Here is a 22336-nt window from a genome sequence, read left to right as displayed (position 1 = left end):
GGGCGGGCGAGGAGACGGCGTCGAGGTGTGGGGGTCTCGGGGAGAGACAGTCGGGGTAGGGGTCCTGGGGTAGAGGGGGGCTCGGGGAGAGCCAGGGACCCCGGGGGTGACGAGGGGGAGAGGGGGGAGCCAGGGACCCCGGGGTAGAGAGGCAGAGAGAGGCAGAGGCCGAGACTCCGATGCGAAACTGCAGCGGTAACGAGGGGGTCGCCCTGGCTGGGGCAGTGGTGAGAAGCAGCGAGACTCCTCCTCCTACTACTGCTCTGTCTCCTCCTCCTCCTCTTCATCACTCCCCCTACTCCTGTCCACTCCTCCTCCTACTCTGTCTCCTCCTCTCCCTCCTCCTCTTCATCACTCCTCCTCCTACTACTACTATCCACTCCTCTTCATCACTCCTCCTCCTACTACTACTATCCACTCCTCTTCATCACTCCTCCTACTCTCTCCACTCCTCTTCCTCCTCACTTCTCTTCCTCTCCATCACTCATCCTCCTACTACTCTCTCCACTCCTCTTCATCACGTCTCCTCCTCTTCCTCACTCCTACTCTCTACTCCTCTTCATCACTCATCCTCCTACTCTCTCCACTCATCATCACGTCTCCTCCTGTCCACTCCTCTTCCTCACGTCTCCTACTCTCTCCACTCCTCCTCTCCATCACTCCTCCTCCTACTCTCTCCACTCTTCCTCACGTCTCCTCCTCTGTCTCCCCCTCTTCTTCATCACTCCTCCTCCTCTCTCCACTCCTCTTCATCACTCCTCCTCCTACTCTCTCCACTCCTCGTCATCACGTCTCAACCTCTTTGCTATTCAGACCCCCACATCTTCACCTTCACCCTCCCACACAGGATCTGTGCGCAAGTCGTCAACACGATCCTCTCTCCCGCTTCACATCCTCTCTTCCTCAAACCGTCTCCTCCTCCTCCTCTTCCTCCTGCTGCTGCTTCTCTTTCATTATCATCACTCCCCCCCCCCGTCGCCTCCTCGTCGCCAATTGAGCAACGCAGCCTCCTGCTCCTTCCACGTGTCCAATGATTTTTTGTTTATTTGTGTTTTTATTACTAATATTGTACTGTTAATGTAACTGTACAGCAAGGCCGTAATTTATATAAATATTGGGGGGGGGGACACATCCCCCCCCCCCAATATTCAAATATGCTCAAAATGTCCCCCCCCAATATATTGCTACAAAATAGATTTCTGTTTATACGATTGTGGTTATGGTTGTACTTTATTAATCCATAATTTCTGCCATTACATACAATGAAACAAGAAAAGGTAAAAAAACGTAAAAACAGAGCAATGTAATACAATACACTATTAGACATTATTGTAAAAAATAAATAAAAAGTCCATCCCATGTGTTAGTGATTTTTTTAATATTTTAGGCAGTAAATAATTATTATACTTAGATTTTTTTTTCTGGGTTGGGACCCCCAGACACCCTGGAAGATTTGGTCCCCCCCCCCCCCCCCCGATGTTGACTCCATGGCTACGGCCTTGCTGTGCATACTTAGAAGGCGATCCTATCTCGGGGGACCTCGCTGAGAGTTCCTGCCTTTCTATTGCGGGGCTGACTCAATGATGACAGCAGCCGCAGAGAAACGGTGCCCTTGGCAAGAGCAGCCTCTTGGTCTGAGGCAGGGCCGGATTCAGAAGGTTTTTGTAGGGCCTTCAGTGATTTCGCCTGGTTCCTTGCGCTATTCTCCAATGAGATTGTGCGAAAAACACCATTTGAAGATGTTATTTGAAAATCTTGCAATGAAAAAAAAAATCGAAAAAGTCATCTTCGGTCTTAATTTCTCTCACCTTATGAAAAAAACTGATTGAAATGACTCTGCCTCTTTGTATAAAAAACAGTGCCAATCCTTGCTATATAAATATATTTATTCAAGAAGATATCTTGGTTCCATTTTTGTTATCATACAAAAAACCCAAAAAACATGGTCACATTTTTTTCCCTAGGCCCTTTTAGTTTGCGTAGGCCCTAGACAGTGCCTACTGTGGCCTACTGGCTAACACGGCCCTGGTTTGGGAGACAGCGAGCAGGTTGAGGGATTAGGTCCTTGGGTTTGTTGGAGGCCCATGTATTTGAGTAGGACGGAAAGATAATGTGTTAAAGACCATGCATGAGAGAGCACCATGACAAAGGGATGGCAATCTTGAACTTAGTCCGTAGATCGATGATGGGGGGGGGAGCCAGTGTAAGCATTTGAACGCGGCAGGTTGTGTGATCTTGGTCGTTACCCACCGATTTGGGGTTCCAACCGATGGCTCACACCGACATATTTCAAAGCACGTTTGCAATCGACAATGTTTGAAAATCAAACCATACCTTTATTTTTTTATAACCTACACATAAAACGCCATACCCGACTACAAAAAAGAAATCCCTCAAATAGCACATGTCCATGATAAAGTACAATACAGTACACTTCATTCGCACTCCAGTTATTTTAAACTAGGACCCGACATGTTTTGGGTGGACTGGCCCTTGTCACATGAACGTGGAATTCCCATCACTGGTTCAGGGCGGCCGATGGAGATGCACGACCCCCTTCATTGGTCATTTGAGCAGGAAGACATTTTCATTTCTGGCGTCAGATGTCATAAGCTAAGCAGTTGAGTCTGGTTGCGTTAAAAAACAGGTTTTATAGGTGGGCAGGGTCAGATAGATAACCCTCACTACCCGCAAGGCATGAGGGTATTCAGTCAGCAGTAAAACTGCAAAGGCAGTGAGATTGCTCAAATGTTATTTGACTTTTCGTCATCAAGCCAGGCCTCACTGAATATCAAGATTATTGTTCACGATGGGGCCTGCATTTGGAGTATGTGGCAGAGAAAACCTAGAGTGTACGAGGGGATAACACTCAATGGTGAGCACACAGACTCACAACAACTGCTTCACTGCCTGGCGCCACCTTTCAGCCCAGAGGGTTTGCGTTTCACAAATTTCTATGTGATTCACCAACCGTTTTCTACCAAAATGATGAATCACAGGTGTAAACACCATGGCCTGGCAATTTGCGATTTAACTTTTTTGTTACTGGATTGTCTTTCCTGCACGAGAATATTAAGAACAAAAAAAAAACATTTCTGAAATAAGGTTGTACCTTACATTTAATTACCTTCACACGTAACCTTAAATAAATTTGCTCCAAAAACGTGCAACAGTGCTAAAAACAAAGACAAAACCGTGTAAGGCCTAGAGTGTGTTCAAGTTGCAGTAAAGGCACTCACAGTTGACGGTAACTCAGCAGATACAGTGCATAATGAAAGAGGAACTTTCCTTGTTTCACATTCTTAAAGAATGAAACCTGATGCCCAGTGTATTGCTATCCAATTTTGTGCACCATAACAGAAGACCTTTTTTTTAAACATTCACAAGACAGCCAAACATTACACCCTCACCCCTCACTAGTCTTTACTAATAACGCCAACACCATTATTATTATTATTCACCAACGTAAAGCAGTGATGTGCTAACCAGTAGTTATGCAACGCCGCGTAGAATTACACAGCCGCGAAATTAAAAATAGTAAAAAAAACCACCCCTAGCACGTGCTAGTTTGTGCACCAAAATAAACCGCAAGCTACATTTCAAAACAAAAAAAGAGGGAAAGAAGCAGGGCAAGCAACAATCTTTCACGCTGAACTCTGATAAATCTCATGGGGTTCCTGATTCTGGTCCCTGTGAGCCTCAGGAATTAACATGAACTCGTGATCCTGAAGGAAGGCTTAGCCTGGTCCTGTGAACCTCCGAAATGGGCCTTATTCCGGTTTTATCAGCAGCAGGAATTAGCAATCGACACTTAAAATACAGAGAGCCTTAGTCTGGTTCTGCGAGCCTCTCGAACCCTTAGAGTCATAAAGCCTTTTAATAAAATATCCTTTTCAATCTTCGTCAGGCGTTTAACAATATAAATGTGCTTCCACAGAACCGTACCCTCATCACCACCAAGATAAAAATGTGAATTATTATCTTTAAAAACTGCACTCAAGTGCTTAGCCTATTAATAATAGGAATAAAACACACGTGACATTCCAACCAATTGCAGGCGGCTGTAATCACAAGGCTACTGTGAAAGCAATGCCTAAATGACAGTAGACGATACTAGTAGTGGTTGCTCAGGAAAAACAAGTCTATTTTGTGAAATGAAAATGTACTTAAATCTTATTTTTTAAATATCATATTTGAATAAACCGAGTTCTATTTATCCTACTTCTCAATGGAAAAAAAGTGTCAGCCTGGCTCTGTGACCATCCGGAACTAAAACCGAACCCTCAGCGTGTTTTGTAGGCTCCGAAAAAGGGGTTGCACATCAATAGCCACAGATCCACAGCCAACGTCGCCTCATTCATGAAAAAAATAAACACTGATCAGGAGCATTCACCCAGAAAACAGAAGAGACTGCTTATCAAATATAACAGTTGCAGCTATGCAATGCCCACACAGAACTTGACTTGCATTACTTCACATTTTACCCACGAGGGCTAATCCAAAAGCTCACGAAATAATTTTATCACGATAATAGGGCGTTAAATAAATGGCCTGCGCTTCTTGCTAATATGTAACCTGGATCATCATCGTTACCACCTCCTCAATTGTGTGAAAGCAGTCGTGTGCTTCGGCGGGGCCAATCGCACCGCAGGGCCCGTCAGTCAGTGCGAGTTTGGAACCACGTGAGGGTTATCGCGCGTAGACCGAGCAATGACGTCGACGCAAAATTCCGTGTTCAACTGGGGGGGGCGTCACACATATTAGAAACTACGGACAAGACAAAAAACACTGCCTTGTAAGGAAAATATCTACAATAGGTGATGTTACCAACAATGGCCCTTCTCCATTGCACACGAAGGAGGTCATTACCCAAAACTTTGCCAATTATATATGTTTAATATTAAGCCCACACGGTGTTATTTGACAATTGATTTTTTTCTCTGTTAACTCTGCTTGTGCACTACGACTGACACAGTATCAAACAATTTGTGATAAAATCATTTTCACAAGCTTTTTGACCACACCTCATACGTAAAACATCATCCACTTTTTTCCAGCCGCCGCTTTGTAATTGGTAATTTACATTGTAGGGATGATTTCAAAGTAATCAATCTATGATCACCAAGTACTTGAAGTTCAAAAAATTACTATTCAACATATCGTGCATTTTATAACCTTTAACGATTTTTTTTTACATTCCCACCACACGGTTAGCGTCATGACAACGCCACGCATGGGGTTACGTCATGCCGCTGCTAAAAGCCTCAAGTACTCGGCAATCGAAAATTTATTACACGTCCCAAAATCGCCAACTTCAGCCACGATTCCAGTGCGGTTTCCTTGGTTGGGCCGTGTGTTGAGCCCCGAAGACACTCCCCGGCCCACAGATACGTATAATCATCACCCATTATCGATTCAATGCTGGTTGAAGGCCTCTCCAAAAAGGCCCTTCCGTGGGGCTCAGCCCACGACCTTGCCACGGCAGTCGGCGGAGCAGAAGATCATGGCCTGGTGCGGCAGGAAGCGCAGTCCGACGAGCGGGATGCCGCAGCAGGAGCACAGGAAGCAGGTGGGATCGGCGTGCCAGCTGAACTCCCCCAGCGTCACGCGCTGAGCCTCCGGCTCAATGCTGCCCTGGCAAGACTGGCATGACTGCCAGGCCGGTGAGACGTCAGGGGAGAGAAAGAGAGCAAGGATGAGAAATTGACGTTAATGTTGATGCACGAAACTTGCCGGGAAAAGATTCGCACCTTTCCCGAAAACGCACTGCATCGCCTCGCTAATCTGTGCCGTTGTTGGCGATGAGGCAGATCAACGCATTTTCGCCAAAAATCTGGAAAAAATGAACATTGGCCATCAGTGTCGCGTCGTGAGACAAGGTATCCACCAATTGTTCGCCCTTGCAGAGCAGTGCAACCCTTCATGTTCGAGAACAGCCCATGTAAGTGGATATCGAATAACTCAGGCAGGACTTAAATTGTATGGGCGGGAAAGTTCTGCTCCCTACTCTGTCAGTAGGGGGCAGCCCTTTCCCACACAGCCAAATTGTCGAGAGCCAACATTTCACGTGACGCTTTTTCGTGCAGTCACCGGTGACTGAGCCGAGACCAGCAACTAAAAATACTTAAGAATCAGCTTCAATCACAAGCGGCTGCCTGGATATGAACTCAGGCTCTCAGTGGTGCCAGTCTGGTGATCTGACGTCTGAGCCACCTCTACTCAAGGGACACAATGTCAGGCAAGGAGTTCAATCCACTGAGCGAGGTTGTCCCCCTCAAAAGGGGTTTATAATGGCCATGTCAGAGACACTGAAAATGATCAACATTTCATAAACATGCACATCCTATTGACAGATGAAGGCCTTTATCCATTCCACATTGGTCACGGGGGTTGTTTAACCACATTTCACCACGCTGGTCAACGGGGGTTGGTGAAAGGGTCAGGCTCGGGACCGCTTCAGATAGCGCTCACCACAGCTTGTTAGACGTGGCCAGGAATCGCACTGCACTAACCACTACATCGAGTGTGCAGGCGGTGCAACTGCACCAGGGCAAGGGAGCTTTATTCGGCAACTTCCAGCGCACGTGCGGTGAAACGTCGGACATCAAACAATGTGCGGCAAAAAAGGCGCCCCCCTCCCCCAACGGCTGCCAGGCGCGGTGGCCGAGCGGCTACGGCGTGTGTGTGTGTGTGCGTGGCGTACCCGTGCGTATTTCTTCATGTAGCAGGGCTTGCACACGGGCTTGTCCTGCTCCATCACGTAGATCTCTCCGGCAAGAACGCAGTCACACTCGAAGCAGCAGAAGTGCTTGAGGTGCCAGTTCTGCTCCTCCGCCTGCGTGTACTCCTTGGAGAATATCAACTGTGTCCACACAAACAACAAAAACAAAGGTCCCCCCGTATAGCCTTAAGAGACTGCTGGGGTAAGTGCTGTTCGCGAGTAGCACCTATGAAGGCCGGCACGGCACACGAGGTGGGGTGGGGTGGCCAGCACCACGCCCGGCCGACTTTGTCTCCCTCGTGGCGATGTTTACACTGCACGCCTTAGTACCACGGGATGGGAACTGCTAGGCCACCCCGCGCACGCAGTGGGAACACGGCCGCGGAGAAGAACCACGGCGTGGCGGAGAAGAACCACGGCGTGGCGGAGAGACCTCGTCGCAGCCTCCGCAGCGGGGCCGCTCCGTGTCGCAGTAGTGGCGGCCGCAGTAGAGCTTCCCGCGCTTCCAGAAGTAGACGAGGTCGACGAGGATCTCATCGCACGCCGAGCAGCAGAAGCAGCCGGGGTGCCACAGGTGCTGCGAGCCGGCGCGCTCCGCAAACACCGCGGGGTCGCCCTGCTGCATCGGCTGCTTGCAGCGGTTGCAGCGCTGGGGAATGGCGGTTGGAGGGGAGGGGAGAGGAGGCAGCAGTGTTCATTTGTCAACACGCACGCGGGGGCAACCTCTGGAGAAGTCAAGTCTGTGGATTCTCTTCACGCATCTATGATAGGTGCGACATTCACCACAATGGCAAACATAATAAAAAAAAAATAGTTTTTAACTGAATAATGGACCCTGAACCATGAATCACAAGAATGCAAGGATTGTGGATGGGGTGGGTGAATAATTATTAAATGCCTCTCACGGATTATGACATTCGCCAGAGGTGCCACGACTTACATAGTCTCTCTGCGCCTGTGCCGCTCCATCTCCGACTCCTCGTTCACCGACGGAAGCGTCCCCAGCTGCTTGGGCAAAGGCAGCTGAACCTCCAACCCAACCGGCACCACCGCCGGCACCACCGCCGGCACCACCACCAGCACCACCACCAGCACCACCACCAGCACCACCACCAGCACCAGCACCACCACCAGCACCACCACCAGCACCACCACCAGCGCCGCCACCGCCAGCGGCACCACCACCACCAGCACCACCAGCGCCACCACCAGCGGCACCAGCAATACCACCACCAGCGGCACTACCAAAACCACCGCTGGCACCAGCACCGCCAGCACTACCAGCAACACCAGCAGCACCAGCACCACCCCTCTGGCTTGACCCTCCACCTGCTGCCTGGTTCCATGAGCCACTCTTCAGCCCCGCGGCTCCCGACTGGCCAGACAAGCCCTCGTTGTCCGCTTGCGATTGGTCAGCAGCTCCGGCTCCGGGCTTCCTCCCCGCGATGAAGAGAGACGCCGTGACCCTCTTGCGAGACGGGCTGTCGGCCGCTCCTCCGGCGAGCTCGCCACCGACCGGCGGTGCAGAGGGATGACCACCGCTGCCGGCGCCACTGCCGTGCGCTGAACTCGCAGAGCCTGTGGCCCCTGGGCCCATCCCATGGGTAAAGCCGCCACCGACACCACCCTGGATGAGCAGCACCTGGTGGGGCAGCATAACATCCCCGACACCCAGCGCCTCCGCCTTGTACTTCTTGACGAAGTCCTCCATCTGCTTCACCTCGGCCGCAGAGAGGTCGTGGCACCTGCGCGAGACGCCCATCATCAACCTGTTTATTATTTGCCCCAAATGTTATCCTGGCTGTGCTGTCAGCATCACGTCACGTCGAAGAATCCAACCGGTAGACTCACAGAGCGCAGTGCGAACCCGACACATTGAAGAGCGGCCCATGGAGGTGGATACCGCAGAGTTGCCTCCAAGTTCCTGCAAGTGACCTCTATTTCACACACAATAGGGGGCAGCATTTTCCCATCCGCCCTGCCTCTGAGCGTAACGTCCGTCACATGACCGATATATTTAATTCTCCCAGACGGGAGTGTAGACAAATTAAGTCCAGACAAAACTTAAGCCTAATGGTTTTGTTGCGCTGTCAACTGTGGCCAAGCTGAGACCGGACAGATCTATGAAGGAGATGTGTTGCCTATATTCATTTATTTCGAAACCATCAACTCAATAGACCTGAAAAGCCAGTGTAATCGCAGGAGTTTACCCGGATTCGAATGTGTTTAGCAACATCAGTGGCGGTGATACATCGTCATCGGTCGCGCGAGCCTCACCTGCTGGGGTCCTGGTCGTGCTCTGGCAGCTGTCTGGCCAGCTGCCTGCGCCGATACATGGCGCCCTGGCTGCCCTCGATGGGCTGCTTGTCTCTGGGCAGCAGCTCGATGTAGCGCCGCGCCTGCAGGATGGCAGAAGTGGAGGGGGAGTCGGAGATGTCACGGAGCAGATTTGTTATTTTATTATTTGCGATGTTCACCCAGGAAAGTCTTACTGAGAATCTCAAGATTATAGTTATTTCAGGAAGGTCCGACCAGGTTTTCGCAGAAGGGGCCGCTGTTCCGAGGAGTCTGTACGTTGAAATTCTTTCGCACCGTATGTAGCCAACCGTGCGAATCGGAGGTGCGGTGGGGGGGGTAATCCCAGAGTACTTTGCAGGTACATTTGCAGCATTGGGATGTTTTGGCCAATACCATTTACAATGTGTGGGGGGGGGGGGGGGGTTGGCCATTGGAAGAATCCAAAGCACCCGGAGGAAACCCATGCAGAATAGTAGAGAACATCCAAAACTCCACACAGAATAATATTCGTGTCGAGCATCGAACCGACGCCCTTCTTGCTGCGAGGCACGAGTCACCACCACGCCACCCGGCCGTGGCAGCAGCTCGCCTTCACAAGTCCTTGCTCCACCACGCGCCGTGCAGAATGCATCGCACATCATCCCCTTGTGCGCGTGTCACGAGATGCGATCTCACTCGTATCCTTTGCAGATATGCAGCCCTTTTTGTCACTCCACTGCCGGTCTAGGGGCCTCCCCATGCCATGCGGGTCATATGTGTTGAACTTATTTCGCACCGTACGTAGGCACCCGTCCTAACTGGAGGTGCATATGTATGTTGAACTTATTTCGTACCGTGCGTAGGCAACAGTGCGAATCGAAGGTGCGATGGAAGGACAAACTAAACACAAAAAGCAGCTTATTCGAACATTTTTCAACATTGCTGGTAAGTGCAGAATGGCAAACGTGGGAGCACAGAAAGTACAGCGCAACAACGGGTTTTGCCGTACTGCCTTCTAATGCCCACCAGGGTGCTGAATTATAGATCACAGGTGATGAATTTGGCAATGGCCCCACCCTCTCTCATCTGCTATGGGGAAGGGGCATTGCCCAAAACGTCTCCCCTTACAGCAGACCCTCGGTTAACGTTTTTAATCCGTTCCACGAAAACTACCGTTATCCGAAATAACTGTTAATCAAATATGGGAATTGCATGTTAAAAGCATTAATCCGTTCCGAGACGATCGGAAGTTGAACTTAATAAGATCCTGCTTTGCTTTGAGGCTAATTACTTTCCTACTCCTCTCTTTCTCTTGCGAATTCACTTTAGGGGGCCATTGAAGAATAAGTCTGCAAGAGAGCCATTTCCACTGCCAAAACATAATGTAAACAGTGGAGGCGAAAATGCTCATAAATGGACGTCGCTGATTGGCTGAGGGCATGGTTCAGCCCTGCTTACGAGCGCTCGGATTGGCCGAAATTGGCGCCCACATGCCTAAAGTAAACGTACCGTTAATTAAAATTATAATGAGAGTCGAAACCATTGGGTCCTCGGGGGAGGCGAAACGTCAACTGAAAAGCCGTGAACCGATGTCGCTGTTAACCGAGAGACAATTTTCCCTTTCAAGGGGCGTTCCTTACAGAATGTGCCGAGCCGTTTTTGTTGGTCGCGCTCATAGACCACTGCCAACACAGGGCAGCATCCCCCGGATAATTTGCTTACGCGCGCCGGTCGCCCATCCAAACACTTTGCGGGCTGAACCCTGCTTTGCCCCTGACGAGGTTGGGCGCATTCCGGGTGACTCTCGTGTGTGCTTTAAAGCCTCAGAGTCCAACTGAAAACACAAACATGGCCGTATTTATCTTTCAGATCACGGACTCCGGCCATTCCCTTCAGATGGCTCTTTTGAGTTGGTGGTCTCGACAAGGCTGACGGGGGGGGGGGGGGGGGGGTTTCATGCAATGTGGTGGTCGCATGACAACGTGCATGCAGGGCACACGGAGGGGGAGGTGTGCCCCTCCTTAGCCGGGCGGCGGTGGCGCACGCCCGGAATCCAGCACTGCTGGAGGCGAGGGTTGGCGGATATCACAAATGTTGCGGAACTTCCTCTCCGTGGGCGTCCAGGCAGAGCCATACCCTGGCTTTCCCGGAGAAGGCGGAGCAGCGGAGTGCAGACGAATGTCGTCTGTCCCTTCGGCATGGGACAGAGGGCTGTCCCCTCGCACGCATGGGTTTACCTCGGGTGCTCCGGTTTCCTCCCACACGTATAAAACGCTCGTAAATTGCCTGAAAAGCATCTTAATATATAGGACTGCAGAGTTTGGGCAATTTCTGGTACCGGCTGCCTTCCAGCTTGTCTGTGGTTCCTCAGCGATTGTGAAAGATTTGCATGAACTACGACGCTGTATATAAAACTGAAAATTATTATTATTATTTCCGCTGTTTGGAAGCAGACACCTTAGCGTGCATTTGTTCTCAACCGGCACGTTGCATTCTAGTGTTGTGACGATGGGGGTTTTGTCGTCATTTTCAGAGACGGGTGGACATCACAGGCCAACAATCACTACGATCTCCGTGCTGTTGTTGTTGTGAGGTTAACTTACAACGCCTGTACAAGGCCACCCTTAACAAGCGTCAGTGCGACCATAAATACTGCAGGAGAAATCTTCAGCCGTGCAAACCTTTTCAACTGCCATACGCGCGCGGCCCTTTTTGGCAATTTGCTGGTGGATGAAGGCCTGTTCACAACACTGTGCAGGTCGCGGGGAAGGGGGGGGGTTTATGTGACCATACTTCACCGCGCTGGTGTGTGCGGGTCGGTGAATGGTGGGGAGCGGACGTGAGACCTCAGAAGTACAGTAGAATATTGGACGTTGCTGCACCACCCTCTGCTGCCAACCAAGTAACCCATCCAAGCAACTACTCATAGCAATCGTCGCCCCCAACTGCAAAAACTTAGCAGAAACCTTCTGAAAAAGAGTCATGAGACTCAGGCTATGCTGGGTAAACAAGCGTAGTAGTAAGAATAATATCCACGCTCAGCCACGCTTATCTTCGGATGTCGTGGGTGATTTGATCAGTTTAAATCCTCTGCTCTCTCTCTGCTATGAACAAAAGTCACTGCTCAAAACCTCAGCCGACTCAATTGTAGTTTTCTGTCATAATGGCAGCAGTAATGATTGAGGTTTTGTGTTAATTTCGATCCGTCTCTTTGCATGTCAGTCATCGCAGTCGAGATTGCTTTAATCCACTCACGGTGAGCACGTACGTCCGGAATGCAGCGCCGTTGTAGAACAGTTTATGCCAGGAGGTGAGAAAAACCTTCTCATTACCGTGGCCCAAATAAGGACTTTTAAATAACCTTTGGCAGGCCACACATTAACGCAGGCATTGACGTTATCCAGTCATAACAAGGAAAACAGCGGGGGGGGGGGGGGGGCTCACCTTCACTTGGTGCAATAAAATCTTACAAACACGGTGTTGCCACGGTGGAAACATTTTCTCCGCAAGTAACCAATTAGTGCGAATACTGCCGTGGTGCTAATGATTCACACAACGGACTTGCAATCCAGAGGTCGCCAGTTCGATTTCCATCTCGTGGCTCAGCGATTGAAACGGTGGGGCAAGTTGCTCAAAACCTTCCCCCGCTCCGCCTCCGTCCACCCAGCAGGGTAAATGGCGACGCCATAGTTAAGTCAATCGGCAGGTCGCGGTGTGGCGGGGATATATGTGGGCACAGTACTCCTATTCCAAGATGTCTGATCGGCGTGGAAGAGGAGACCAAATACCCACTCGAGGGGGCTTTCAAGAGACCCTTCTGCCAGCAGTGGCAGAAGCAATATTTTGCAGGGCTGCGCCATTGCCATCTTTTACCCAATTTATGCGGCTAAGATGCAGCTTGCAGTGGACGCACACATATCGCTTAAGTGGTAGGCCCTCATGTGGCCGGCGGGCTATGTGAAATAAGGTCCAGCCCATGGGCCATATGTCCCTCAAATCAACACCCAGATTACCCGGTGGGCCATCATCACCGCTGGATCCGTGAGGCATCGGCAATGTTCTCCCGTTGGATGTCCCTGCCATCAGCGGGCGGGAATCCGCAGTCGGAAGGTCGCGAGTTAGAATCTCGGTTCAACGGTCAATTCAGAATATCGTGGGGATCACAAATGTGCATCTACAGGGCTGTTAAATACCCCAGGATCTCAAAGCTCCCTACACCACATCTCATTCCAATTCTCGGCTGCAGTCACGACAAGGGGAAAACCACAGACGGCAGCCGTCTCTCTGCGGCGCAGAGAAACGGCTGCGCACGCACCAGCCCGGCAAACAGCACCACCATCACCACCATCACCATCAACCGCCTATGGTCATCGTACGGCTAGACCGACCTCGGCCACGAGAATGTGTAATTTCCATCACTGGCTCAAGCCTGCCGACTTAGATGAGCGTCCCGCCCAATCTGCTCTTGCGAGCAATGAAATGATTCGATAATGTAAACGATGGCACGCGGGAGCAGCCGGAGCAAAGGTTGGCAGCGCTCGCTTCAGCAGAGGAGGGCGTAGCGTTGCCACAGTGAATCTGCCACCTCCGAGCGGAGGGCACTGTATATGCAAGGATGACCTCACGAGACCAGAATCACTCGAGGTCCTTTGTTACAGTTTTGCAGTGGCATGTGCCCATATCTGGTTAAAGCTTGCAGAACAACCGGATTTCGTGTCATTACATTGGCGATATATTATCCCCACGCTTCAATACATGAACTGTATAAGCAATGGGACAATCCTTAATAATAATAATAATAATGCCAAATATTTAATAAGGAAAGTCTTATCGAATCGATGTGCTTTGAAACAGGGGCGTTGCCTCCTCTTATCTAGTTTTTCTTTTAATGTCGGTGCTCTTGATGAACGTATTGAGTTTCTTGTTGCTATTTGTGCTTGTGCACCACTGCCAATGCAGAATCGCCAAATCATTTAATGAATGAGTGGCTTCATGTGGGTCACACTCACTGCCATCTCCTGGCCACCTCGTTCCGGATTTAATTTTGAAAAACGAAATTAGCGACGGAAACATATTCACCACAAAGTTATTGTTGTTTTTATCTTCAAATCAGACAAAACCTCGACGAAGACTCCACCCGGTTGCCGTCGGCTAAAGACTAAAATAAGAAATAATAAAATAATAAAAAGAAAACATAATAAAATAAAAATATTTTATTTTCCATTCTACGTGACTTTACCAAAAGAACCAAGAAGATGAATCCCTTCAGTCACGAAAGCTTCAAATCGAAATAAAACTAAAATAAGAATTGCAGACGACACGAGCACCGCCTCCACGATTCTTACCACGGCCCTCTCGAGCCCGGGAGGCGCCCACTCCAGCACCACCGCGGTCCGAACGTCCCCCCCGGCCACCGTGGCGCCCGCCGCGCCGGGGCCGCCGCCTCCTCCGGGGACGCGGCTCGGAACACCGCCAGCGGGTGGAGCCGTACTCGACCCAGAAAGTTGCACAGAGCCAGGACCACCAGGAGAGCCACCCACACCCACGGAACCGCCAGTTTTAGAATCCCGGCCCGTCGCGGCCCCCGGTGCGGAACCAGGGGCTCGGGGCAATCCAGGTTCTCCACCGGCAGCAGAACCGGAGACCTTTCCATCTCCGGGACCAGCGCCGGCAGACCTGGGCATTCCGGAGCCGGAGCTTGCGAGCGAAGCGGAGTCGAAGCCAGAGTCGAAATTGGAGGAGGAGCTGGAGGAGGATCCGATGGAGAGGGAGCTGAAGGAGAGCTGGGCGGAGGGAGAGCGGTCGTCCAAGACGATGCGGTGGTTGTGGCCGCCCACTCCCCGCGGCTGCTGCTGTTCGAGCCGCGTCTCCATGTCGGAGCGGATTCTATCGGCCACCCCGGCGTAGCGAGAATCCTCAAACAGCCGCCCCACCTTGCGCTGCGCCTCCTCCTCCATCTGGATGTCATGCTCCTCAAGGCCGCACTTGCAGTTGCGGCAGATCTTCCTGCACGACGAAGGGCACAGGACGCTTGGCGTGAGTAAAACGCGACGATATCAGCAGTGGTGAGGTGTGCGAGCGACGGTTTGCTAAGTACTCTCCAGTCCGTGTTTACAAGTATAAATAAAATCCGCTGGAGTCCAGCCGCCTATTGGCTTTCCAGACCAATGTCATCCAGTAGTATTTGTTTTGGGCAAACACCTTTAAGTATCTTATCACTTTTTGATTCTCAGCTACTCGAACGGTTAATATTTAACAATCGCTGCTGGCACATGCAACTTTCAGTTTGTCAAAACTTTAACGCACTGTCTTGACACATTGATAAAATACACTGAGGAGTGTTTGCTTGCTGCGTTTCAACAAATGCTGCAGGACAAACACTGGCGGGCAAAAGGCCGCTGGTCAATAAAATTAAAGGTTTTATTTTGGCGATAATAGGTACGCTAAACTTTGATCATTAGATGTGCTTTACAAACATAAAATATACTTTTCAACTTCACTTAATCGTGGACACCCCATGCTTTCCTGTTTGAGAAACTTATCCAAAACCATAACCAACCACACTAATCACGCAGTAGCGGGAAGTAACAGAACGCTGGTTTCCGATTGACAACAAATGTTACAATAGAGTTCAAGCGGACGTGTGTTCGTGTCTGCATGTAATTCCATATAGCCTCAACGCGCACTTAGTCTGGCACGAGCAGTATGGTGACATCACCGCCACTGGCGGTTAAATCGCAGCTGTTGTCGCTCTATGTGCTGAGCGACTTGTACCACAACGCCCGCAGGCTGGAAGGGTCGCAGCGATGCAGGAGTTCCCACACAGCGCGATGAACCCAACGCGACCGGCCTTCGATTCGCATCGCAGCTGACATCAGCGGTGAGCAATATCTAAACCGGTCCTGGGCCTCCCCTAGTCGCACCTCCGATTGGCACGGTTGGCTACGTTCGGTGCGAAAGAAGTTCAACGTACACACGCACATACAGTCCAACTCGGCCTCATGTGAGTACCCGGTGCCGTACGTAAACACGAGCACTGGGTTGGCAAAGGCGGCCAGGCAGGGGGCTGTCCCAAGCCACCTCCCCTCGTGTCGTGCAGGCCTTATTTGGCACCGGATAAAGGCACTTACATGTTTTCAAGGTTTAAAGAAGAGATATCTTTACAATTATTTACCGCGTTCCAATGTGGGGAAACCACTCGTTGTGTACATAGCTGGGTTGAGTGCTACCCACACCCTGAAGGGGGAGGAGGGGGAGGGGCGGTCGGTGCCGGACCCCGGCGGTGGCGAGCTGAGAAATGACCTCACAGTTCCGCTCCGCACCAAAGTTCCACGTGTCTGCGTTACGTCTCCGACGCCCACTGATGGACCGGGCCATATAGGGGTCCACGTCCATTGAGGGGTACTTGTGCATTCAGGACAGAGCTAATTCAGTCAGCATTTTGTTTGTTATATGAGTCACAGTCTCGGTCTGGTCGACGGCAACCGGTGGAGTCTTAGGCAAGTCTTATTTCTGTGGATGGTCGACTAAAGCCGTCACACATGAGTCAAACTCTTTGGGCTATTAAATGTTGATGTGAGGGGCGGGAAACTCCACCCCCCGCCCCTGCCAATTATATTAAATTATTTGGTGATGCCGCTGCTGCGTTGGCAGTGATGCACATAAGAAAAAATAACCTCAAAATATAGACATTCGTCCATAACGCTGCGTGGCCTTAAAAGGTAAGCATTATTATTGGCGACTCTTTGCGCGATGGCCTCTCTTATTGGTGCTATAAAGAATGGCTTATTGCCTCAAAAGTCGTCTATATTGTTAGGTGAGCCCGTCCGTGAACTCAGTAAATATTTTCAAGAACACACATAGCCAATTCAAATGTTGGGTCATCCTCAGCGCACTGCACTGAAGAAGGCGGCCAAAAGAACAAAGACGAAGGGAGTTCATTGGGGTCCCCGTGGCGTTGACGATCGTGTGCGGTAAGCACTGCACCTCCAGAAGTGCAGCTCGAAGCCCTCGCACTTCTCCCGGCACTTGAGGCACGGCGCTCCCGCGCCCAGCTCGTGGGAAATGGTCCCCTGGCCAGAGAGACAGGCCGAGGAATCGGGAGGCAAGCGGGGAAAAGAGAGTTCATCGTGAGATGGGGAGACAGGGGAAGTGGGGGACAAGGAGACAGGGGAAATGGTGAGACAGCGAGATAGGGCAGAGACAAGACCGGGAGATGGGGAGAGAGGAGACAGACAGCACATGGCACCATGAGTCATGGGGCGTGGGCGATTAGATGTGTACCGAATCAGCTCGCACGCCAGACCAAACTTCACATCCATATACTTGCTGATAAAACAGATGTGCAGGCTACATGGGCAATATTACACAGCTACACAAGCTACATCATAGAGATGCACAACATTTCTGTACTCAGAACACCACACCCAATATTCCACTCGTGATGGATGTGGCTACTAGTTATGTGCCTACTCTAGTCTGTAAGTAATGTGGAGAATAATCAGTGAGAAATTTATACACGGGCTCCACTACACACCCCCACGTTAAGGCTTCCACAAACAACTGGCAGACCACCCACAACTCTCCAGCACTCTCCAGCACTCACCAGCACTCACCAGCACTCTCTAGCACTCTCTACCACAACACTCCAGCAACCACCACTCTCCTGCAATCGCCACTCACCACAGCTCACAAATCACCACCACTCTACTCTGCTCAGAGATAACAGAAGATAAAGTTTAATTGCGCTGCCAGATGGACAAAATATCTCGGTAAAACTGTCAACAGATCTCTGTTTAATCGAGCGATGGAGCAGTGCTCATCTCCGTTGGTGGCCTGAAGCCAGTAGTGGAAATTCCCCATTCCCGTGGCCAGGACCAATTATATCCATAGATGGTCACTGATGACTTTATGCAAAATGTATCCTAATTTGAATGACCCATGGGGAGTTGGAACGGCCAATGTTATTGCATTACGCATGTAAAAATAAGTCAACACGATTGTTAATAACACTGCCTTGAAACGAAAACATATGATAGGTTAAGTTGCGGGCAAGGCCCTTCTTTACAGCCTGAATTGGAGAATTGCCATTGCCTGAAAAGTTGCCGATTATGTATTTGTCCTTTTAAGGTCACAGTGCTATTGGCAAATGTGTCGAGTTATTTTTTATTTTGTCTTGTGCACCACTGCCAACGCAGACGCATCAACAATAATTGATATTAACGATGAATATTGTTCTGAGTTTACTCAACAGTGATTCCGCCTATCATCACTTCGGGATCGATAAAATTTAGTACCACGTTAGCGAACTCAACTGTGGTCACTCTACTGAGGCACTACATCGCACCCATCACATATCAACATAGTGTTCACCTATCATCACGTATCATTCACCACACAACCACCATCACACATCATTCACCACACAACCACCATCACAGATCATTCACCACACAACCACCATTACACATCAACCACCAAACAACCACCATCAACCCACAATCAAATTTGGACTACACGATGATTTCTCATGTATTAGTGACTTATTATTCATGCACATTCCAGTGAATCTAACAAATGGTACAAATTAGACAAACATAAAATATTGTTTTAAAACTCGATCATTCATCACGTATCACCATACTACAACGTTAAAAATAATCACAAATGATCTGTTACCATCATCACACAACTTCACGGCACTGACCCACCATCCTTCTCACTCATCACCCACATCATTTTCAAACTCTACAAATTACCATCGCACATCGATCACGACACACCGTCATCATCACCCCATCTCCATAACCCATCCACATCATCACCTCCGATTAGCACGGTCGGCTACGTACGGAGCGAAAGAAGTTCAACATACATCAACAACCACATCGCACATCACAACAGACATCGTCAACCATCATCATCATCACTACCATGCATCACGACATCACCTTCACGCAACCCACAAAGAGACCCCTCCTGGTATAGCCTGAACAGACTGTTGGGACAAGTGCTGTTAAGCGAGCGCCTATGAAGGGTGGACATCACCACGCACGGCCGCCTTTGTCTCCCCGGCGGTGATGTTTAGAGCCTGAATGGAGAAGTGCCATTGTCCCGGGACGGTTAAAAAAAAGTGGAATTCGGGTGGCACGATTTGTATGGCGGCGCGCTAACCACTACACTACAGCTCCCCCCACACAACCCACATCACCACCATCACAACCACCATCACCACCACAACAACCATCGCTATCACATCACGCTACGCCAGAACACACCACCACAAGGCAACCATCGCAACGCACCTTCTTTTGCTCTCGCTCCATTGTTGGTCGCTCCGTCTGACTTCTGTGGCACGGGTGGGGCGGGGGCGGGAATATGAGTAGTTGGGGGCGTGGCCACGAGTAACAAAGAGGGCGGGGCCATAAGTAGTTGGGGGCGTGGCCATGAGTAGCAGGGGGCGGGGCATACGTAGTATGGGCGGGGTTATAGATAGCAGGGGCGGTTTCATGAATAACAGGAGGGCGGGGCTATGAATATCAGGGGAAGGAGCAAGGGTGGAATGGGCGTGGCTACTCACGCGGTTGGAAGCGTCTGGGCTGGGGGCGGCAATATTATGGTAATAAAAGGGCGGGGCTTAATTTGTGCTGGGCGGAGCTTGCTGAGAGGGGCGTGGTCGTGCTTTGTAATTAAAACAAACTCAACACAAGCAGCCATCCTCAGGTGGAGAACAGGTCTGTCGAGGAGACAGAGTCTGAGATTTTATTGTTTAATTTTCATTATTTTATTATTTCCATTCTACGTGACTTTACCGAAAGAACCAAGAAGATGAATCCCTGCAGTCACGAAAGATTTAAATCGAAATTTAAACTCAACACATTTCATCCAACACATTCCTGCGGAGGGAGCTGGTAGGAACGTTGGGTCAATGGCCAGGGTCAACGGCGGCGTGGTGTATTCCGCAAATATGCCCGACTGTGAGGGCGGGCACAAGCCGGCGTGAGTAGGTTAAACGTTGAGTTTTAAAAGGGCACCACGGGGTGACCAAAATCCACGTGACCACGGGGGGAGAGAGAGACACGCAAACTCCAAATATACAGCAGCAGGCGTCAGGGTCTGGATCAAACCCACGACCTCCTGCACACCAGATGAGGTAGTTAACATCTCATAGCCACCGTGATGATGATGAAAGAGAGACACGCAAACTCCAAATATACAGCAGCAGGCGTCAGGGTCTGGATCAAACCCACGACCTCCTGTATACCAGGCGAGGTAGTCAACATCTCCTAGCCACCGTGATGATGATGAGAGAGAGACACGCAAACTCCAGACAGCAGGCGTCAGGGTCTGGATCAAACCCGCGACCTTCTGCACACCAGGAGAGGTAGTTAACATCTCCTAGCCACCGTGATGATGATGAAAGAGACACGCAAACTCCAAATATACAGCAGCAGACGTCAAGATCGGGATCAAACCCACGACCCCTGCACACCAGGCGAGGTAGTTAACATCTCCTAGCCACCATGATGATGATGATGAGACGCAAACTCCAGACAGCAGGCGTCATGGTCTGGATCAAACCCACGACCTCCTGCACACCAGGCGAGGTAGTCAACATCTCACCACCACCGCGGTGATGAGAGAGACGCAAACTCCAAATATACAGCAGCAGGCGTCAGGGTCGGGATCAAACCCGCGACCTCCTGCACACCAAGCGAGGTAGTCAACATCTCCTAGCCACCGTGATGATGATGAGAGAGAGAGACACGCAAACTCCAAACAGACAGCAGCAGCAGACGTCAAGGTCTGGATCAAACCCACGACCTCCTGCACACCAAGCGAGGTAGTCAACATCTCCTAGCCACCGTGATGATGATGATGAGAGAGACGCAAACTCCAAACAGACAGCAGGCATCAGGGTCTGGATCAAACCCACGACCTCCTGCACACCAGGCGAGGTAGTCAACATCTCACCACCACCACGGTGCATCAAGCGGCGCACTCGGACGAGGCCACGCCACGGCGTCACCACCAGCGAGACGGAGCCACGCAGGTCGTGGGCGAGGCGCGAGCGGTGGGTGCGGTGCCCCGCCACCAGCCCCGCGTCAACGACCGCGGGGCATAATGGGGACAATGGGGGGAGGTAAAAGTGGACCTCGAGGGAGGAAGTTTAAAAAGTCGCCGTTCAAAACTTTCGTGGGTGCGGCGGTTGCCATCACTACTGGTGGTGCGCCCAGCCAGGGAGTTTGGCGTTTATTCCACCGTCCGATAGCGATGAAACAAATGGGTATTTGGCGATGCCGCCTGCGTTGGCAGTCGGGCACAAGCACAATTAACACTGCCTTAAAACGCATGGGTGTTGAACTTTTTCCGCGCCGTACGTAGCCAGCCGTGCTAATCGGAGGTGCGGAAAAATATAGGCAACGTTTTGGGCAATGGCCCTTTTTAATAGAAGACAATTGCGGAAGGACAATTTACACATTCCTGCGGCGGGAGCTGGTAGGAACGTTGGGTTGCTCGGTCAATGGCCAGGGTCAACAGCGGCGTGCTGTATTCCGCAAATATGCCCGACTGTGAGGGCGGGCACAAGCCGGCGTGAGTAGGTTAAACGTTGAGTTTTATAAGGGCACCACGGGGTGATCAGCCCCTCCCACCCAGCCCCACCCCTCCCACCCTCCCCACCCAGCCGCTCCCTCCCCACCCAGCCCCTCCTTGCACGACGGACACAATAATCCCCTGTGGGCTGGTGTAGCCTGGAGGTTCCTACCAGTAATAGGTTAATGTAATTGTGAGCGGTAGCACGGTCACAACTTGTTGCAGATGTTCGCAGTTTACATCCAGCGGCCACCCTAATTAATATTGCAGGTGTAATAACCATGATACGAGGCGCCGTTTGCTTCACAGTGGACGTAAACAATAGATCCCCTGGCGTGATTCGCAGGAATATGCCACGTCTCACGGTCCTGCGCTGCAGCAAACCATCTCGCGCCTGCTGCACACGAGCCGATTTTCACTGCTCCATGTCCACGGTGGATATTCAGCCACGTTACCTCTTCTGGCTGCCACGTGACTTTATTATTGACCGCCGGCCATCATCCCTTCCAGTGACGTGTCTTGCCCAAGCCTGAGTCATCCTGGTAGGAACCTTCTTATCACACCAGCCCACAGGAGATTAGTGTCCGTCCGTCGTGCATCCAAAAATGGGAGGGAGCGGCTGGGTGGGGAGGGTGGGGCTGGGTGGGGGGTGGGAGGGGTGGGGCTGGGTGGGGAGGGGCTGGTCACTCCGTGGTGCCCTTATAAAACTCAACGTTTAACCTACTCACGCCGGCTTGTGCCCGC

The 22336-nt window shown here is 50.9% G+C and overlaps 1 protein-coding gene across 1 annotated transcript; it reads right to left on the bottom strand.

The window, feature by feature from the left end:
* Positions 1–1496: 1496 nt before the first annotated feature.
* Positions 1497–19351, bottom strand: LOC144945360 (testin-like). The gene is made up of 8 exons (XM_078873843.1): positions 19303–19351; positions 16985–17070; positions 14344–15004; positions 8999–9120; positions 7662–8466; positions 7155–7370; positions 6704–6862; positions 1497–5652 (listed from the first exon to the last, which is right to left on the bottom strand). Exons 1-8 carry the CDS (start codon positions 19321–19323, stop codon positions 5461–5463), a joined length of 2262 nt encoding a protein of 753 aa, XP_078729969.1. The 5' UTR covers positions 19324–19351; the 3' UTR covers positions 1497–5460.
* Positions 19352–22336: the final 2985 nt, after the last annotated feature.

The sequence above is a fragment of the Lampetra fluviatilis genome, chromosome 37 (genome assembly GCF_964198595.1).
Source record: "Lampetra fluviatilis chromosome 37, kcLamFluv1.1, whole genome shotgun sequence".
Classification (NCBI taxonomy): Eukaryota; Metazoa; Chordata; class Hyperoartia; order Petromyzontiformes; family Petromyzontidae; genus Lampetra; species Lampetra fluviatilis.
This window is presented reverse-complemented; position numbering and strand designations above follow the sequence as displayed.